This window comes from Primulina huaijiensis, chromosome 13 (genome assembly GCF_012295235.1).
Source record: "Primulina huaijiensis isolate GDHJ02 chromosome 13, ASM1229523v2, whole genome shotgun sequence".
Taxonomy (NCBI): domain Eukaryota; kingdom Viridiplantae; phylum Streptophyta; class Magnoliopsida; order Lamiales; family Gesneriaceae; genus Primulina; species Primulina huaijiensis.
In genome coordinates this window covers 18248129-18268840 of record NC_133318.1, presented here as the reverse complement: position 1 = coordinate 18268840, position 20712 = coordinate 18248129, and the positions used below count along the sequence as shown (strand labels likewise).

At 32.6% G+C, this 20712-nt stretch overlaps 4 protein-coding genes across 5 annotated transcripts; 2 read left to right on the top strand and 2 right to left on the bottom strand.

The window, feature by feature from the left end:
- The first annotated feature begins 2103 nt into the window (after positions 1–2103).
- On the top strand, positions 2104–4374 carry LOC140991069 (small ribosomal subunit protein uS3x). Its single transcript, XM_073460982.1, has 6 exons — positions 2104–2258; positions 2331–2478; positions 2666–2837; positions 3596–3650; positions 3734–3865; positions 3988–4374. The coding sequence occupies exons 1-6, from the start codon at positions 2229–2231 to the stop codon at positions 4144–4146; spliced, it is 696 nt and encodes a 231-aa protein (XP_073317083.1). The 5' UTR covers positions 2104–2228; the 3' UTR covers positions 4147–4374.
- Positions 4375–4845: 471 nt separating this feature from the next.
- Positions 4846–5380, top strand: LOC140991071 (uncharacterized). The gene has a single exon (XM_073460985.1). It carries the CDS (start codon positions 4911–4913, stop codon positions 5277–5279), a length of 369 nt encoding a protein of 122 aa, XP_073317086.1. The 5' UTR covers positions 4846–4910; the 3' UTR covers positions 5280–5380.
- A 918-nt stretch (positions 5381–6298) lies between these two features.
- On the bottom strand, positions 6299–9817 carry LOC140991070 (vacuolar protein sorting-associated protein 2 homolog 1-like). The gene is made up of 5 exons (XM_073460984.1): positions 9604–9817; positions 8138–8268; positions 7334–7438; positions 6709–6969; positions 6299–6607 (listed from the first exon to the last, which is right to left on the bottom strand). Exons 1-5 carry the CDS (start codon positions 9638–9640, stop codon positions 6470–6472), a joined length of 672 nt encoding a protein of 223 aa, XP_073317085.1. The 5' UTR covers positions 9641–9817; the 3' UTR covers positions 6299–6469.
- Positions 9818–10961: 1144 nt separating this feature from the next.
- On the bottom strand, positions 10962–15845 carry LOC140991772 (protein Brevis radix-like 4). Of its 2 annotated transcripts, XM_073461931.1 has the most exons (5): positions 15806–15845; positions 15562–15711; positions 15081–15448; positions 11433–11975; positions 10962–11251 (listed from the first exon to the last, which is right to left on the bottom strand). In XM_073461931.1, exons 2-5 carry the CDS (start codon positions 15652–15654, stop codon positions 11173–11175), a joined length of 1083 nt encoding a protein of 360 aa, XP_073318032.1. In that variant the 5' UTR covers positions 15655–15711; positions 15806–15845; the 3' UTR covers positions 10962–11172. The 2 variants fall into 2 exon arrangements, with proteins under 2 accessions (XP_073318032.1, XP_073318031.1); XM_073461930.1 differs by lacking the exon at positions 15806–15845 and having other exon boundaries at positions 15562–15781.
- Between the last annotated feature and the right edge of the window lie 4867 nt (positions 15846–20712).

The window sequence follows — 20712 nt, the reverse complement described above, 5'->3', positions numbered from 1 at the left end:
GTACAACAGTTTTCGCCATTTTCAAACTTTGTAGTGGTTTTTAAATTACTAGTGAGATATGTCGTGAGAATAATAAATACCCTACCATAAAATATTAATAAAAGATCGATTATATAAATGACAAAAATTTGTGTGAGACTCTCACGGGTCGTATTTTGTGAGACGAATATCTTATTTGGGTCATCTATGAAAGAATATTACTTTTATTCTAAGAATATTACTTTTTATTGTGAATATCGGTAGGATTGAGAACATCTCACATATAAATATTCGTAAAACCGTATCAAAAGAGAGCTAGGTTATATAAATATAGGTTGCTATACATCTCTAACTTCTTTTTATTCTCTTTCTCCAAATAAGCTTTTTTTCCTAGAGTGGTTCCTATATTAATTGTTTGATCGTGCTCCACACACTTGTTCCTAAATCTCACTCTCTTTGATTGAACAAGTGACTTTGTCGGTAGGACCTAAACCTTTGATCCACATTAATGACATCGAGTTGGGGGTAGTGCCTTTATGCTTAAATGTTTCAATAATTCATTTTAGTCCTCTTCATTCCAAGTATTGAATCTCCTCCTCATTTTTTTTATGACGTGAGAACTCGTAGTAGTCATTATATTTTGATGTGTATTGAGTAAATCCTTGAATTAACACAATATCTACCAAATCACATCAGACAAGCTCTGTGTGATAAGTTCGCATGAGAAAAATCACATTGGACAAGTTATGTGTGACAAACTTGTCCGAGAAAATATTATTGATCAAAATATCATTTACTCCATCAATTCGAACATCTCTTAACTGTTCTATAAACATCTTTGAATTGACGTTCCTAAAATACAATCACTTTCAAAATCATGATGGCATTATTGATTTTACAAAGTATCTCGCGTCATCCACTACTCTGGTTTATTTGAGAAGTGAGCTGAGAAATTCCCTTCTACTCTCACTTCCCTTACTTTACACTTTCATATTCATAGTATACAATCAACTACACAATCAGAATACATATGTTCAAACAGTCATATTAAAATTTTGGAAATATGTCTAATTTTAATCATTTTTCATCAAATTTTTAATCATTTTAACTTTGTGTCACTTTTTAAAAATAGTTAATATTATTATACTATATTATTTTACCACCCGGAACACGATATTTCAAAATTGAAAAATAATTTCATAATACCAAAAAATATACACAAAATACTTTCCAAAACTATTTTACTATAACATCAAAAATCAAATCAAATCCTCTTCTTCCGCCAGAATTCGTGATTAGTTTATTGTCCCTCTTAAGACTTAATGGATGTGCCTTTTTACCATCATTTACGTAAATAAATCAAGACGCGAAGAATTATGCATAAGTGAACATGCTTGTGCGGTGCCTCAGGTCAAAATAGCAAAACCTATGAAGCTGAAATGTTGTTCAACGAACAACTCTCAAACAACACTTCGATTAGGTGGTGTTGTTAAGTTTCTTCAACACTGGAAACATAGCAATACGCCTTGACTCGAGCACTTGATTTCTTTAGATTAAATCATCGCTTCAAGTCCATGCTCCCTCTCACTTGCTACGTCTCTCACTCTTAATTTTGCAGCCTCTATTCTTTTTTATATAAAATCTCTTTGACCTAAATATTATTCCTTGAATAGGTATCTACAAAATATGAAAACAAAAGTTTTATTGGGAAATACTTTTTTTTTAAACAAATCTAGACTTAGTATATTTCTTATTACTAATAACATTAGTCTAGAAAATCAAAACTCTATATTTATATGCACAATATTATTAAAATATATATATAATCAAAGGATAAATTATGTTTTGCATGTCACACATTTTTCTTTTCAAATACTATATAAAAATTAATAATATAAAAATATTATAAATATAACTATATGATGGTCTAACGGATCGAAAACGTTTGGGTATAAATTTAAAGGAGCCGAGATAGTTATAAATCTCATTTCACCACGGATTTTACATTCATAAGGGCCCACATCCCAACATTGTGGAGGCTTTTTCGTTTTTAATGGACCCTATGTCATGGCCCAACTACTAACAACCCACTGACAATTGAAGCCCATTTTGATAGCACCAATTTCAACCGTCGGATCAATTCTCCAATCATTTATAATCTGCCGTTTAAACAACACGGAAACCCTAAATTCCTGACGTACGCAGCTTCACTAAACAGCAGATCTTGATCGTCCTCTGCAAACACGAAAATGGCTACTCAGATGAGCAAAAAGCGAAAGGTTTTCGTTCGATCCAGTCTCTAATATTTGCGTAATTTATGTCTTATTGTGTGATAATTGAATTGGGTACAGTTTGTGGCTGATGGAGTGTTCTTTGCGGAGCTCAACGAGGTGTTGATGCGTGAGCTGGCCGAGGATGGGTATTCTGGGGTAGAGGTCAGAGTTACTCCCATGAGGACGGAGATTATCATCCGTGCAACACGCACACAGAATGTTCTTGGTGATTATTTATGTATAATCATGGTTTATTTTATGTTTTGCAGTGTGAACGTTTAAGATTTGAAAAAGTTCCTTGTTTGACAATTCCTCTTTGAAGAATTTGATTGGATGTTCCATATTTATCATACGGTTGATTTGATTTGTGTTTATGGGAAGTTAATTGGAATTTTTTGCTGTTAACGCAATAGGCGAGAAGGGGAGGAGGATTAGGGAGCTCACCTCTGTAGTACAGAAGAGGTTCAAGTTTCCAGAGAACAGCGTTGAGCTTTATGCTGAGAAGGTGAACAACAGGGGGCTATGTGCCATTGCGCAGGCCGAGTCCCTTCGGTATAAGCTCCTTGGTGGCCTTGCTGTGAGGCGGTATGAATGAATATGTCATTCTTGACAAGTCTTTTCCTCTCAAAAATAGTCAACATGCCTGTATTTTATTGTTCTTTGTATTTTTAGTGATTTCTTTGTGAATCTTATGTGCATTTTTTTCAGTAAATCTGATTGATGCTTTCGAAAGCTATGAGCTTTAGTAAACTTTTATCATCTTCCTTAACTTGCCAAGATACTATTTGATGATGGATGATCTTATTGAGTAGCCGCTAAGTTTAAGGATTTTACTCTAATGACTTTCCACTGTTAATATTCTCTACAGCCACGTTCTATTCGTTCGGATTTATATTTTTTTAAGATTGGTTAGCTCATTAAATGATAGAGATGAGACATCAAATGATGGTTCTTTGTCCCATCAAATCTATCATTTAAGGATTGAAAGATTTTATATTTCTGTAATCAACCATTTTACTATTCTAAATGCTTCTCTGTTATCCATAAAACAAAGTGGCGCACCAATTAAGTTGATTACATGTTTGTTGATAAAAATTTGTTACGTGTTTTAAGTGATTTTTTAAGTTAGAAACTAAGTTTATCTTTTATGATTTGCGAGCTCTACAATTTTGTCTTTCTTTCAGTTCCAAAATTATGTATTTTTGAACCTTTTAAATTTCTGAAATATATTCTGTGGAGACTAGGGAAGGGGTCGTTATTTGAAAAGTTAGTTCCTGTTCATTTCTTTTCTATGTTCGATAGTGTGTCTGGAAAGTCATACGGTTCATGTTTACATTCATCAGGGCGTGCTATGGTGTTTTAAGATTTGTTATGGAGAGTGGAGCCAAGGGTTGTGAGGTATACTAATGTACTGTCTTAATTCTTCAGACTTCGTTGCTTGGTATTTGTTACATTTATGAGATTGTTGTCATGGGTCTCAGGTAATTGTTAGTGGAAAATTGAGGGCTCAACGTGCTAAATCCATGAAGTTCAAAGATGGCTACATGATTTCATCTGGTCAGCCAGTCAAAGAATACATTGACGCTGCTGTGAGACATGTTCTGCTTAGACAGGTATGAGTCGGTTCTTCTTTTGGTGATGCTGTTAGAATAGAATTATCGCGATTATGTTTGGTTCCATTATCTTGGATTCTTTTTCTGAATTTAATATAAATTTTGGACTTCTGATTGCTCAGGGTGTACTCGGTATCAAGGTTAAAATCATGCTCGACTGGGATCCGAAAGGAAAGCAAGGTCCTATGACTCCTCTACCTGACCTTGTCACAATTCATCCTCCAAAGGAAGAAGAAGTTTTCAGGCCAGCCACAGTTCAAACAACCGAAGTTGAAGTTTGAACCTTTTAGTGGTTTTTCTCAACTTTTCTTGAGCGCATCAGCCGTCCTTGGACAGATGAAAACCGCGGAGACTTGTGTGGAACTGTTTTCATCTTACAATACTAAAGTTTTGTTTTCCATCGAGTAATTTTCTTGTCAGCATTTGATTTCAACCATTGTTCTCATTTGGCATGCTTGCATTGGTTGTCAGATCACTGAGGATATATTTGCATTTTAAGGTTCTTTAAATATTTAGTTTCGAAGCTCAAAAAATAAGTAAAATTTTCGTATTTTTCATTGAGATTGAATTTTATTGATGAGATTCCAAATTAAAAAAAAAAAAAGAGTTTTTCCCTTTGTCATCTTGAAGCATAAAATTGACCTGTATCGAACAAAGGATTGTCATAACTTATATAATTTCTAAATTTAACATATTATTAATAATTATAGTTTTGTGAGAGCGTTCAAAACCGATTGAAGTTTGATGATATGGACTATAGATCAAATTTTTAATTAAAATCACTCAAAAGCATGAACTTTTCAAAATGCAAGAAAATTTGGATTAGAAAATCAGACAAGATAGGAAATTGTGGCTGTGAAATAGATAACGTTATCCACCAATACCAAGTGGCGAGGTGCCATGTCGGAAAACTACAAGATACCCTCATCCTCTGATCTCCTATGCAAATGACGTTCAAATCCATAACATAATATACTCATTGAATCATAGCAGATCAACAAGACTTCCCCTAGTAAATCAACTGCAAAAAAAATAAAATAAAAAAATGGCCTCCACTTCCACCTTGTCGATGGCGGTGCCACTCACTGGTGCCATTCTAAAGAGGCAGCCGCCAAGTGCAGATGGGTTCTTGAAGCCATTGCCGTTGAAGCTATCATCAAATGGTGTAACGGTGTCGAAACGAGTTGGGAAATTTGAATTGAATGCTTCATGGAAGGAGAAGGTGGCAACCGGATTCACAGCAGGTGCTTTGACTGCTTCGATGGTCGTACCCGACGTGGCGGAGGCGGCTAGCGGCGTTTCGCCGTCACTGAAGAACTTCTTGCTGAGCATTGTGGCTGGTGGTGTTGTCCTATTTGCCCTAGTTGGGGCGGTGATTGGTGTATCCAACTTTGATCCTGTCAAGCGGAGCTGAGAAGCTATATTTGTAGTACGTTGTCATTTTTCTAATGTGTGTATGGACATAATGTGCTACTTTTGGTGAATAGAGTGATTAATTATCCGGTTTTGTTAGAATTGGTTCCACCTTTAAACATGTCCGTCAACAAAAATATATTTGAAATCTATGAATTTGAATTCAATCAATCCAAATACGATCTTAAAGAATGCACAGCGTCCCAAAGGGTGAAGTATCTTCCTGACCAAATTGAGAAGACCTGCACCTGAAATTTTTGGAGATTTAATGTTCCATCTTTATATAGATCTTCTGTTAACCTCAATACATCACTTCATTGGCCATTTTCTGGGTTGTCCGATTCCAGGCCTGTGTTCATCTCCATTAATGTTCCTACAGATTGTATAATCCTCTAAAGCAGCTTGGTAAACTGTAAGTTTCTGATACTTTCAAGCAATCCCATATCATGTATTTTAAAACAATTGATGTGATTGTGCTCCTGTCCACTGTCACAGGCAGAATTTTCATACAATCGTTTATTTAACAGTGAAATTTAACTAAGAATATTTGCGAGAGCAATTCATCTATCACCTTCCCCGTGAGTTTCTTTACTGATCTACAAAGTGATTGACACCAAAGGCCGACTGACATAACGAGGCAATAATCGAATTCATCGTACCATTTCTCCAATATTTTCCGTTATCCTTTCATTTTTTGGTTCGAATAATATCAAAAAAATTGCGAAACCAACTGGCGAAGGAAGAGAGAACATACCGCATAAAAAATTGATGATATTTAACTTTTCTTGATTCAAGTTTTTTTAGTATATAGAGTTTATAATTAATGCAATTGAAGCTTAAAGATAAATATATTCGACTAATAAGCATGGAACTTATTCAACCCTTAAACTGCTACAACAAGTCATTTAGAAAATTGCATAAAAACGATGGCCAAAACCAAAAACATGAACTTGTACACACTACGTGTACTAATAAACCTGTAGGTTAAGTTTCAAACCTATAGCTCCACTAATTAAGAGCAAAACAACACGCAGCTTGACTCAGCTTAAAAAACAACGCTTAATGTACAGCCCGAAAACAGTTTTATCCGAAGAATCCAAGCCGTATCCAACCATAAGTTTTAGTATCTTCACATATGTTACATAGCCACAAAACAATACCAATCTCACAGAATCCTATTTTACAGGCCAATCACATTTTCCTCAAATTGTCCAACCTGGCCTGTAGGTCACTGTCTATTCCACCATCATCATCTCCTGTCGCCTCAGCTTGTGGAACCTTATTCTTTGCATTTGAGGCAGCGACTGTGGCAGAAGGTGCATTAACAAGCTGTAACATAAGTAGGATCTATGTCAGTTCAGCAATCAATATAAAGGAGTTTGTGCGCGTACAATTAAAAAAGGATTGAACTAAAAGAGGTAAAATTGTACCTCAGAGTTGATATCAATGCCAATTTCATCAAGAACCTGATTTACCAACTCTTCTGTTTCTTCTTCTTCCTCATCTCCTTCCAATGCATCGTCGATAGCATCATCCATCACCTCACTAACTAGTTCCATTTTCTCATTCTGTCTTTCAAATTCTTGCATTATCTTCTGCAGTGATGGAAGGTTCATCTGCCTATTCATTTGCCCCATTGCCTTGGTGACGCCTTTCATCGCCTCCCCCATCGATTGTGTCGATTTTAATGTCTAAAATTAAATATAATTACATTCATCAGTGAAATCGATGAGCGACTTTTGTCAAACAACATTTCGTAAAGCATTTGCTGGTGCAATCTTGCAAAATACAAAGCAAGAATATGCTGTGAAATCATGCAATATCTACAATTATTTTTACTTGAAACATACGTGCCCCAGTTAAAGTCAGTAGCAGGAAGTTTCAGATCAAACTAAGCCACATCTTCCAGAGGAAATAGAGCCACAAACAAAGAAGTGAAATTTGATGGAAACCTAAAACAGTTCTTATTTCATCAAAATCAAGTCCATCTGAAAAAATTGACCAAATATCTAAAGATATGGAGATCTATACGAGTAATCAATTCAGAATACGGACCTGAATTCTTAGGGACACGCCTTGAAGTTGAGATTTCAGCTTGTAGAACTTTTCAATCTGATGTCGAGTCCTAATAAGATCTTTGGCCATCACCTTTACAGCTCCCTATACCAATTATATTACAATTTACAAATCAAATGAGTAGTTGGCCTAATACAACTTACACTCAGTTGCATGTAGTTCTGCAACTATCATCCCAAAAGGTGCAGAACACATAAACAACAGAAAGGTGAAAATGGAACAAAAATATGGATGTTGGTCCCGTTCATATTTCCACCAAGTCCAAGGAAAAAAATCAGATTCAAAATATCCATGGGGAAGAAGTCTGCAAACAAATACAATCACACAATTCTTTACACAAAGCATCAAAGTCAGCTATCCATTAACTTAGCTCACGGTGTTTTTACGATTTTTAAATTTCTCGTTTGCTCAAAATTTGAAGTTAGGTTCAATCAGCTTTCTGACTTCAAGTTTTCAGAAGTAAGATTTCAGGATTATGTCTTTTCCAGAAAGATTTTACATATATTTTTACACTGAAACATACAAAATTGAATCATTTCCATGGACAAAGTTAACATTTAATCAACCCAAACTCCAAAAACAAAAAATCATGAAGTGGACATGCTTTTGCCTACATCATTCAAAAGGTTTCTCAAAAAGGGAAAGATTTTAACTGATGCTGCAAATCTTTGTGCGAGGCTATAGTTACCATTATCGGCTTCTCCATCTTTTTAAGACCACACTGAGATAGATAAAAAAGAGACATCTGAGAGATGCCCGTAGAATTAACAGAAGTGAATGTACCATCTGCCCCTGCTTTGCACTTTTCTTTATGTCCGCTATAAGTTTTTTCTCTTGTGTTTGTAGCCCTTGTCTCTCCCTTTCTATTTCCCTAATTGATTTATCAAGCATTCTCTTATTTTCCCGCAGAAGTTCTGGAAAATAAAACCGTATATTTAATTCCGATGATCAAGTAATCGAGAAAAGTAAATAAGACCAACAAAAAAACAGGCATTCCAAGACAAAACTCCTGATCCTAATCAGGTCTAGTGTTATTACAACCCAGCACATTAGTAGGATTTTTATTGTCATACATTAAAAAAATGTAGTGAAAATGAAAGAATGGATAATTTCAAACATCGAAAAGGATTCAAATGAACATAATAATTCTACTGCAACCATCTATGGGCAGGTAAGGCACCCCCAAGGCCCTAAGCCTATAACACAAAAAGGATGGAGGATGGACAAGAATCTAAGCTTTGGAATGAATGCTAAAGCACTGATCAAACAAAACATTATCTCATAAAAAGTTTCTCAACGAAACTTTAGAAGGTTAATACCCATCCAAAACCTTCTTTTGCATAATCTCTGGAAATCTTTTAAAAAAGTAATTATTAGATATTCATCTACTTCTTCACAGGAAATGTCTTGTCCCACGAGTTATACCCCAATTTTAGAGTCATCCTGAAAAGCTCAGCTCTATACCATACTTTGTTATCTCATGTCCTGCACTTCGATTAGTTTCCTACATATAGGCTATAGCTTCTGCAAGCTTAGGCCAATAAGGTAAATACCATTACGCATATCAACATAACTTCATCACAATGAATATGGGATAAAATTTTTCTATACTAAAATTTCATTTCCTTTTTCCATAAATTTTAATTATCGATGAACTTCACCAAATCATGTAAAATATGAAATAAAAATATACAATTTAATTCGCATAAGAAAATAGTAATAAAATCTAACACTATCATAAAAGAAAAAATAGCTCTTCAAATGTCAGTCAAACATCACGAGAAAAGAAAAAATTGGAAGGTATATGGTTAAATTATGTGAGCTGGAGAGAAAAAATAGTGAGGGAAGGATGATTGGAGTACAATTTGGGACAAAAAGATAAGTTGTAAGAGTGTTTAGGTTATTTTAAATAAAGTTTATGAGTTACTTATGAAAATAAGTTCCCATTTCCTAAATTTTTCTCATGCGAGATGCTATTATCTTACTTTATAACTTTAAAAAAAAAATCTAAACATCTGATAAACAGTTCCAAATGAACATTGATTAAACACATCTTTTTTAGCATTCATCATGCGTCAACAAAACCAGCAACTAAATTTTCTACAAAACCCGAACACTCAAATCTCCCAGGCGGATTACTCATCCTATCTCTGCTCATTAAAAATATTAATCATAAGCGATCCATCAGTAAAATAACTGAAAAAATTTAAACATTAGCCAAAGAAGGAGAAAAAAATCTGGGGACAGACCTGCGGGAGTTTTCCTCTTTCCGAACAGGAAACTCATGTAGAGCTACGATCAATAGACGATTGACCGAAGGTAAAAATTCAGGATTGCAATTTGAAGAATATCAGAGCCGAACAGAAGATCGTCGGTATACGATGGAATTACGGGTGAGTAAAGTAATCAACACGGAGAAGATTTCAAGCTTCGTATGTTCTGACACAACGAGTAGAAATTGTGTTTGGATTAAGGCCATCCACAATAACAAGGTATTGCCATCGAATATTTGTGGGTCTCGTACCCCACATCACTAATCAAATATTTCATTAATCAAATATCTCATATTTCACAATCAAATATCACACCAACCAAATATTTATGGATCTCACTGTTACTTTAATTAATATTTTATTTTCATTCCATCACTTTAATTAATTTCATCTACGGTTTGGTATTATATTTTTATTCAAATATAAAATTAAAGAGTTTATAATGCTTATTTTTAAATGACAAATTTGTAAAAAAATAAAAATTATTAAAATTAAAAAGTTTATAACGAATATATAAAACTAATTTAACACAAAACAATATTTATAACATTAATAATAAGAAATTACAAACCATAAAATAACATCTATAATTAAAAACTATTAAAAAAACAAAAAAAAAGTAAAGGAGAAAGCTGCAGTGTGATTCTCTCACACCCGCGTGTCACGCTGGCTTGATTAAATTAAAAAAAAATGTAATATCCGGTTACAAATTTGTAACCGGGTATTTGAATAGCACAAATATACAACATTCACAATGGTGGATATTTGGATAGCCAAAATATTTTGATGACATGGTTACTCAAATATCCACCATTGTGGATGTCCTAAGCGTTAAAAAATATTAAACTGGGCCGACAGAAGATCAAGTTCATCATATGTGGGCCGGGCCGGGCAATCTCACTCGCACCTTCCTTGAAAAGATATCGAATGAATTAGTTATGAACGTTGTAGACCATCCTCCCTCGAGCCCTAGTTGGTAGAAGAAACCAACAGATGGTGATCTTGTAGTTCTTGATATGTAATGATGCGTTAATATTTGTATTTTGTAATACTTAATCTAAGTCGGACCTTGTAATACTATCATAAATAAAAATTCTCTCATAGTATATATATATTATTCATTTTCATGTCCTTCAATTTGTATGTTTTTAAAATTTTTGAACTTTTAATGATGGACTCGGGTCAAAAAGATTAAAAATGAAAAAAAGATATAAATTACAAGAGAGACTGAAAATTCATTGTAACAGTACCAAAAAATGAAAAAATGTAAATTACTCAGATAGAAATGCAAATTAATTGTTAACGGAATCAAGTGTCACACAGTCTCAAGTTCGAACATATATAGATTAATCAAATATACATCAAAAGCCCAATAGTATCCCATTATCAATCCATGCATTAAAAAAAAAAAACAAAACAAAAAACGAACCCTTTTTCTTTTTTTTTTTTTGCAAGTGATCACAATTGGTGACTTTTCTTGAATGGTTTAGTACTTTGCAAGGATCATTCAAAATACAGCATTCCTTCCTTTGACGCCTGATTGAATCACAAGTATTGTTTGTTTATCCTTACTCGGTTCTTTTCCCACCATAACCTAGCATGCGTCTCCTGGAACTTCTCTCGGCTACATCGAAAATCAAGTAAATCATCAGCATTTAGAGGGGTGTGTCCGTCGTTGTTAACACTGATTGAATCATGCATTTTTGAATTTAAATCTATAATTTATCTGTAATTTTAAACACACACACAACATGTACATGTGGCTCAACTCAAGTGCTAGTTTTCACTATAAATCCTCATCATACCTGAATCTAACACGTCTGAGTTCTTTTCTACCATCAGGCAGAGATCTGATGGTCAGGTACACACCAGGCTCATCCTGTTGGACCCATTCTGTATCCAAATAGTTGCCATTGTTTAAAGATATCTCTCCGGACCGGTCAGCATCTCGAAAAGAGCGCCTAGTCCTCGTCGAAGCGTCCATAGACGATATCTCCGTCTTGACGCCACTAGTGCTGGAGAGTTTAGGAGTCGTGGCAACACCGTTTGAGTCATTGTGAGCTCGAGAATGTTCATAGCCGTGGTCTAGTGAATCTGAAAGGTATCCGTTAACCATTCCATTTGGTCGATCCGGTGTATGAGGTTTTTGCTCTCTTAGTAAAGACGACGTTGAAGGGCTATCTGTACAAGCTCGTGTGTTTGAACTGATCATGTCATCTTGTGATCTAGGAGTCGTAGGAAGAGGGAAAGATTGACGATTCAGCCTCTGCACGTTGTATAGTTCCATCACCTTTTCACAGTTCTCCGTCCACCACCTATGAGCTTGCCATTTGTTGAACATTTCTTGACTGATGAAATTATGATATAATGGATCAGATTCATCAAAATTACAGTTTGTTTCGAAAGTTAATAAGACTCAATACTGTTATGCTAATCATCAAAACCGAATTAAGCCGCCTAATATGTGATGCAGTGATATAAACATCTTCCGGACAGAAAAGAGACATGGATTTGAACCGATTCTTCTATGCTATATGGTTACAAAACTCTAACCATTAGATTTTAAGATAAGAAGTCGGCCCGCGAAAATATGTGCGACACATTTAATCATGGCAATTCTCTGGAGTAACATAGACTTTGCTGGCTCGTGTAATAAAAAAAAATGGTAATTAAGGATCCCATAAATGCTACCTTCAAGAGTGTCATGATGACCAAGGATACATAGACCACATCTTGAATTAAAGACATTGAAAGTTTCTCGTTTAATTTTCCCATGTTTTGCATTTACTTGATTAACATTTTGGAAGATGCAAACATTGTAGGAGATTGGTGAGTCATTAAAGCTAATAAAATCATAAAATTTATCGAACTTAATCTTATGAGTAGGTCTATTGGGAGACAATCTCATGAATCTTTATTCATGAGACTGATCAACCATGTCTATATTTATAACACAGAAAATTGACACATGAGAAAATCTCACAAAAGTTTTTTGATATTATATAGCTACATGTAAAAATTGTTTTTCTTTTGACTTTGTATAATTGATGAATAATTATCCCTCAAAATCAGAGGTATACAGGAATATATTATCAAGAATAAAAAACCATACAAGTTAGTAGAACTAGCAAATCTACATGTACAGTGAGTGCATGCATTTGGACAGAGAAGTCAAGTTAAAGAAAACTCATTTTTTCTAATATATAAATATCAGATTTAACATTGATGTTTGGTTCAATCAATGTTTTCACCTTTTATCAGTGCTTATTAAACTCAAACTAATAAGCAAAAGAAAAAAAAATGTTTATTATCTAAATAATTTGCTCATCCTTGTAATAACGACCGCTTATCGTTTTACAAAAAATTACAATTTGTGACAGTAACGTAACTCAAACATCTTAAACCATAGAGCAGTTCAAACACCACGTTTTGATTTCTCATCGAATGTGGAACAATTATTGCACTCAAAACGTTTTTAATAATCAATGGTGACAAAACAAGATGACTGAGAGTAAAATAGTGCTAAATGAAAAACTTACTATGACTTCACGTTATTATGAATTTCTCCAAATTCACAGGAGAGTAAAAGCAGGTGCTGGCCTTTTCTATTGTATAGAAGTCAGGTTCTCAGATGAACCATCTTTTCATCACTCCAGTTTTAGAGTTGCAAAAGGATGTACATTGCTTACTTTATGTCTCCTAAACCAAAATTTAACAACCAATATATGACAGCCATGCGCTGGGGAAAGGGATTTAATCTCATCTATTTTTATACATAAGTGTGGGGTGTTTTTTCTTGATTATTACACATCATAATATTTTTTTTTAGGTCTGATTTGATTTTTTATTCTGTAAATTACAAGTTGATCTTTTTCACTTTTTGTCACTGTTTGAGTACTATGACAAGCAGCGTCTAGTTTGATGTTAATAACATGAGACGTTATATTTTCAGTTCAACGAAAAATAACTAAAATTTTAATTTTAAAAATAACTATCATAGTAACTATTTTAGAGGACATCAAAATATTTAATTTTATAATTACTCTTCTTACCTACTACCTCACTAAACCTCAAATCGCTCCACATTTTACGTAGAAAAAAACTTCTAAACAAAACTCTCTTTTAAATTGAACTACTCTACTAGGTTGAAAATAAGTTTTGTTAATTATTTAATATTATTTGATCAACTTAAACAAATAATAATACATATAATGTGTATACATCTTTCACTGTTAATATTTATTATTGATTAATTTCGCTCACTACATGCAAATAACATGCATGCGTAATTAATAAATAAAAACTTCCGACAAGACAACAATAATTACATTAGTGAAAACGTTTATTGTCTAAGACAACTATCAAAATTGGTCCTCCATTTTTTTTTAATGAGTTTTGCCCTTTTTAATTACCAGCGGAGTACCAATCACCCTTTACCAGCCTCTCTTTTTTTCATCATAACATAAAAAAATATTCCCCCAAAAAAGTCAAATATGTTTAAGATATCTCTCCACAACTATTTTGTGAGACGATGAGACTGATCGACTTGATTTTTGATTATCATGAATAATGTTATTTTTGACATAAAAATTAATATTTTTTCATGAGTTGAATCGGATCATATATCCATCTCACAAACTCGACTCGTAAGATCGTCTCGCAAGAGTTTTCATACTCCAACAAAATTTTTTTGAAATTAAAATGTTTTTAGTGTACGACAGAAAAAACAAAAGAAACAAACAAGCACGATGAAGAAGCTAATTTTCAATCCTACTTCTCAATTCCATTATTTGTAAGCATGCACTCCTTTTTATGTCAAGAGGTCTTAAACAAACCAATCTAAGGCCTAACAACTTTCAATCACACACATTTAACTATATTAATTATGCAAAATTATGTTCTCCACTTACAATTTTTTTAGATTAGTAGCATCGAATTATATTTGATCGTGATATCAGAACTAGTTTAGATTTTAATTGTTTATTTCGTGACGATATTATTGTTCTATACATTTATATATCATGTACTTTGTTGTATTTTGAAACTTATTTATATAGGTTGTTCATATTTTAGTATGCACAAAAACTCATGTGAAACAGTCTCACGAATCAATTTTGTGTGACGGATATTCTATCTGTGTCATCTATAAAAAAATTTATTACTTTTTATTATAAATATGGGTAGAATTGATTTATCTCACAAATAAAAATACGTACGACGGTTTTATAAAATACATCCTCTTTATTATAAGCATAATAAATAATGAGATTATTGCTTCTTAGTGGTACGCATGCCTCACATAACGGACTCCTACTATTTACGTACTATTAAGTCATTATTATTCAAATAAATGAGACAAAAAATTAAAGATGGATTAATGCAATTAATCTTTCCAACAAACCAAATTAAAACCCAACAAAAAAATAAAATTGCGAACTTACCAAAATACTTACCTGAATTGGACTCGCTTGAGATCATTCCCACCCTTGGGCAAGGACAAGAAGGTAATTAGAACTCCCGGTTCGACCTGAGCCACCCACTCTTTCGGTTCGCTCTCTTCCACGAACACGACCGTATCCGCCAGGCGGCCACTCGCCGACGCCGGGGTCCCTTCACCGGTTGAGATCACCCACAGCCTCGCTTCCAGCTCCTTCCTTCCCGAGCTTGAGCTCCATGCACGCCGGTACAAATTCCTCCGACCGGATTTGTCCGGCTCTCCGCCGCTGAAATTGTGGTTCCTCTTCTGCTGCTCCACCTGCTGATTCGCGCAGGGGGTGCAATGGCGGTACGCGCCGGAAGCCTTCAAAACCATGTCCTTGATCTGCGAAGCACGAAGAAGAACATCTGAATATCGATACCGGATTATAATTTCTAGAATACTTTTCGGAAGAAATTCAAATTGATGCAATGAATTCGTATGTATATATATATAACCTGAGAAGAGAAGGTTTTGTTGGGTTGTTTGGCGTTGATTTCCTCCACCGTCGACGCCTTACCACTCGAAGAATGTTCCATGCATGTAAGCATTGTCCTCTGTTCTTATAAAGATCGTAACAATTCTGCAATAGAAAACTAACCCAGATCCTGAAACATCGAAATCGAAGGCTCAGATTAATTTTTTCATTTCAAGATCATTACAACCATATTTAAAAATATATATATGGTGATCAGTACATACTTGGAGAAGAAGGAAATGAAGTTGATAAAGAATAAGAAGAAGATGATAATACATTTGAAAATTGCTTGCTTTAAGAGATTTGAGGCTTTTAAAGTCTTCTTTTTCCTATTTTTTCGCATTTTGCTTCTTTTTATTTATTATTATTACATTTAAATAGAATATGCTTTTTAATTTGTCTTAAAAAAATTGCTTCTTTAAATTACACTTTGCAAGCATATTTTACGATCTAAAAATTTTTAGACTATTTTTAAAAATATTGATTACGTTTATTTCAGTTTTTTGTTTGCCAACCTTTACAATTATTATATTTACAAGCTTGCAATTTTCAAGCCGATCGAATTCAATCGAGATAGTTATTGAACTTTAATATTTTATTAATATAATTATATAACAGATAATATATTTCATCTTTTTTAATATTTCTTTTTGAGTAATAGTTCGAATATATAGCTCGTGAATATGTTTCAATATTTTGAGTCGAACTTGAGCTCTAATTCAAAAAAAATTTGAATTTGTGAGGTCCGGAGAGTCAATTAGACCCAAAAAATATTAAGAACTGAACTTTGATTAAACGTAATAAAAGTCGCTTAAAATGCGGTCTTCGAGTTTAATTAATGCAAGAAATCTAAGAAATTTAGTGTTTGTAAGACCTTATTTTAATTGTTTTGAAGCTTCTAATCAATTAAAATGTTTGAAAATTATATGTAAAAGCTGATGAGCACTTAAAATAATATCTTGCAAATACTACTAAAATTCAATTTACAAGTGATTCTCCTAATTAGCATCTTATCGACTTAGTAAAATTAATAAATTATCGATTGAGAGCTCTTTGATCAAATCTGCTAAATTAAATTGCAGATTTTGGAGGCCTGTAATGTAATTTATTTTAATTACATATTAGTCTATTTTTTATTATTATAAATAGACCAATTCTCTTATTTCTAAATTTAAAGTTCTAAAAATTCTTGCAATTTTATATAGTTTACTTCAATTATTTTATTCAATTATCTCTCCAAATTTATTTTATCATTTTTTCCAACATATAATTTATTTCCTTTGTATACTAAAAATCATTTATTATATTTTGTGATGCTCTCATCTTCAAGCTGTTGTGATGGTGGGGCTCGTAGAAGTAATGCTAACATTAACATGATAATCGAGTTTGAAGAAAATTTGAACTTCGAGAATTATGCTTGTGACGATTTCGATAGCCAACATGAAGAAGAACATTTGGCCGACGACAATGGTGGCATTGGCCTGGGATGCAATTGGTTCGATTGGGATAGTCATCATGGTCGAGAGTAGAGCATTTAATCGTGCAAAATGAAGCAAAATTTGAGATCATTTCGAAATCAATAAAAACAAGTACTAATGATTTTGTTGCAATTTGTAAATTATGCAAAACTTTTTATGAATATAAAATGAGTCGTTCCGATGGTGACGGCAGAACATTAAAAAAAACTTTTGGTTAGAAAACATAATTTTGATGAACAAACTTTGCAACCACGTGATAAATAACGAACTCATCAACAAATAAATTCTAGAACTTGATCAAATTTTGTAATAACTATTGAAATTTCTAGTAGAGCTCTTGTTAAATTTGTTGTTAGACGTGAACTTTTTTTCGTATTTGTGATAATGATGGTTTTGTCAAACTTAAAATCATTATCCAATCAGGTTTTCTTAATGTTTTTAGGCATACACATAGGAAATATTGTCTTGAAACTTAAATTGATCATCTTCAAAAATTAAGTGTAGAGTTAGTTTGACCACCGACATTTAAACAATTATTAAAAATGAATCTTATCTTGTCATTATATGTCATTAGATTAAAGATACTTGGTGTTTGAAAAAAAGAATTCTAGCTCTGGAATGTTTAGATGAAATCCACACTGGTTACACAATTGCTATACATATCATAAATATATGTAGATGTTATCATATCGAGAATAAAATTATGTGCAACACATCAAAGAATAATGTTGTGATAATACAATTAAAGATCATTCTCAAGCCAATGTTAAATGGTGAATTATTTCGTGTTAGATGTGTTTGTCATGTAATTAATTTATGTATTAAAGATATTTTCCATGATAATATTTTTAATTTGATAGAAAAAACCAAATGTGGTAAATTGATGTGTCAAAAAGATTCGGTAAATAATTTAAACATTTATGTCAAAATAATGATGATAAAAATATAATGTTTCTTACTATCGTTGAAATTCGGTGGAATTCTATTTATTATTTGTTTGATACAATTTTATCATATAAGGCTTCGTTTGGTATGTGTGATAGGATAAGTAAATGATTAATAATTAGAGTGATTAAAAAATGAGATATATGGATTAATAGTACGGTGGGATAAATAACATGGTGTTTGGTATGATTTTAAAATGATGGATTAATTTTGTAAATTTTATTGTAATGACCAAAATGCCCCAAATGCTAATTAAATATATATTCTTAAAATAATTGGATAGATAATTAAATATTTATAATTATAATTTATGTTTATTAAAATTAATTTAAATATATTTATTAGAAATATATTTGAAAATATTACGGTAATCATTAAACACAATAAATTAGAATTTAATAAATATTTATTTTCATAAGAGATAAGAGAATAAAAATGTAATTTGTGGTGTATTGATAACTTATCCCACTTAATTTGTTAGATTAATAATCAAATAATTAATCATAAAATTAGGTATTAAACCGGGTCAAAATGATTATTAATATATCTTAAAATTTTAACCAAACATTAGATAAGTATGTGATTATTCATCTATCCTTATTTAATCACATCAACCAAACACACCCTTAATGGTTTTCTCAATCCATTTTATAATTCAGGTGTTGTGTCTTCTTTCCAACTTGAATAAAAGGATTGAGATCTTATTATTAATTAATACATTTATTTATTAGAAATATTTAAAGATGAAACTGAAAGATTTTCTGGTATTCATCACCCTACCATTCTCTTTTTCATTCTTTCTTATTTTCAGTATATTTTATAAATTTGTTGAATATAGAGATGATGAAATTTTGTCACAATTTGTATTAAAGCATAGAAGATAAATTTTAAAAATATTGAGAGGTAATTCCACATATGCATTATCTAGCAACTCTATTAGATCGAAGTCAAAGTTAGGGGTCAATGGAAATATTTTTTGAATATCATTGTAAATTCTAGATAAGAATATCGATGATCAGAGGACGCCAACGTTACAATCTCTTCAAAAAAAAGTATTTCAATTGTATTATATTGAATGGGGATCGGAGAAGAAGTCATATTTGAAAGAAAGTTCGGTTGAGAAATCAACCAAAATTAGCTTTATACGGATTTTAGGACACCAAAAATATAAAAGAAAAACAGTGTCTACAAGCTAATCAAATTAACTTCAATTCTTTTTAAATCAGAATTTTCAAACGAGGGATAACTTCGATGCTTTACAACGGTAGAAAGGAAATTAATTACAATATGCAATCTTAACATCAGCTGCAAGAGACGTATTTGTAGCTTACTGCCCAAGTCTAGCATTCGTCGGCCTTCTCAACATGCGGCCAAGTAATTAGATATCATAGATACAATATTTGTTTAGAGCGACTTGTCATGCTTCTATTACGATAAAATTTGTTCAATGCTAAAAAAAAAAAAAAAAAGAAAAGAAAAAAAAAAAAAAAAAAAAAAAAAAAAGACGAGACATTATTGATGAATTTATGAGCCGATACTATGAGGTAGAAGAAAAATATTCTAGAATCGTGTTTTATAATGTGGAAATTGAGATTTAATTTTGTTAAGCTAAAATTTGAAAAGTTAATCTATGTTGAAATTTCAACAAATGGATATTTATTTTTTGATATTGTTTGCAATTTTTAATATAATATGTTGGAATTTTTGGGCTGAGTGAATTGAGTATGGAACGCCGTTACACAAAAAAATCTAGCGCGAGTGCGTTTCAAGCCATGTTTAATGAGTAATCACGTAAATGTGAGCTTGGAATCGGTCCGATGATACCGAATTGGACTTCATCGAATTGTCGTAATCCAAACCAAACCAGTTTTCAAAAGGCTCTGTCTGGTTCCTAGAGACCTCTGCATCGTAGGAACTGAACCGAAACCAGAAATCGGAGAACACCCTTAGCATGCCCGTTTATTTATTAAGGTATGAAAAAGGAAGACTTCAAATAATACGACGTTTTGAGCTGCGTTTGTCGTTTTCCACTTGAATTTTCTTAAATAAATAAATCTTTTCGCTTTCTTACACGTCATATAGAACAAAGGCAAAGCATGAGGGGCATTCTCGCAAATTAACTCAATTCTTTGGTCAATAATCGATTCTTTGGTTGAGATTTCCTTTATTAAAAAACGTTTAGTTAAAAGTTTGCTCTAAAGCTCAAGTAGTGCTAACCAAACAAAACAAGAAGAAAGTCTTTTCATTTATTATTATATGATTAATTTATTTTGTGAAGCCATTCATGGTTGGTAGAGCGTAGATGGATGGTTGTCATATGTCTATTTTATGTATGAATAGATCTCTTGTGAGACGATCTCACGAATCTTTATTTGTGAGACGGGTCAACTCTACCGATATTCATAATAAAAAGTAATACTCTTAGCATAAAAGTAATACTTTTTCGTGGATGATTCAAATAAGATATCCGTCTCACAAAATACGATACGTGAGATCGTCTCATACAAGTTTTTGTTTTATTTATTATATCTATATTTTAATAAAATATTTATTGATAATATATAATATTATTTGTTTAGTCCCGTGGCAAGTGTTTCGACAGGAGCAGGATATAGCCAAGAACGCTTTAGAGTGTTTCGTTTTGCGTTCGGAGAGGAGGGGACATGCCCAGTTTCATTCCAACAGTTGGGATCATTGTTCCTTCAAGT

Excerpts from the sequence above, each read along its gene's own strand:
- LOC140991069 (XM_073460982.1), top strand. The coding sequence starts at position 2,229 with ATGGCTACTCAGATGAGCAAAAAGCGAAAG. Across the intron at positions 2,259-2,330 it reads AGATGAGCAAAAAGCGAAAG|TTTGTGGCTGATGGAGTGTT; the intron begins GTTTTCGTTCGA and ends AATTGGGTACAG. Across the intron at positions 3,866-3,987 it reads GACATGTTCTGCTTAGACAG|GGTGTACTCGGTATCAAGGT; the intron begins GTATGAGTCGGT and ends CTGATTGCTCAG.
- LOC140991071 (XM_073460985.1), top strand. The coding sequence starts at position 4,911 with ATGGCCTCCACTTCCACCTTGTCGATGGCGGTGCCACTCACTGGTGCC.
- LOC140991070 (XM_073460984.1), bottom strand. The coding sequence starts at position 9,640 with ATGAGTTTCCTGTTCGGAAAGAGGAAAACTCCCGCAG. Across the intron at positions 8,269-9,603 it reads AAAGAGGAAAACTCCCGCAG|AACTTCTGCGGGAAAATAAG; the intron begins GTCTGTCCCCAG and ends TTTATTTTCCAG. Across the intron at positions 6,970-7,333 it reads GCGTGTCCCTAAGAATTCAG|ACATTAAAATCGACACAATC; the intron begins GTCCGTATTCTG and ends ATTTAATTTTAG.
- LOC140991772 (XM_073461931.1), bottom strand. The coding sequence starts at position 15,654 with ATGCTTACATGCATGGAACATTCTTCGAGTGGTAAGGCGTCGACGGTG. Across the intron at positions 11,976-15,080 it reads CTCAAGCGAGTCCAATTCAG|TCAAGAAATGTTCAACAAAT; the intron begins GTAAGTATTTTG and ends TAATTTCATCAG. Across the intron at positions 11,252-11,432 it reads CTCAGACGTGTTAGATTCAG|CCGAGAGAAGTTCCAGGAGA; the intron begins GTATGATGAGGA and ends TTTTCGATGTAG.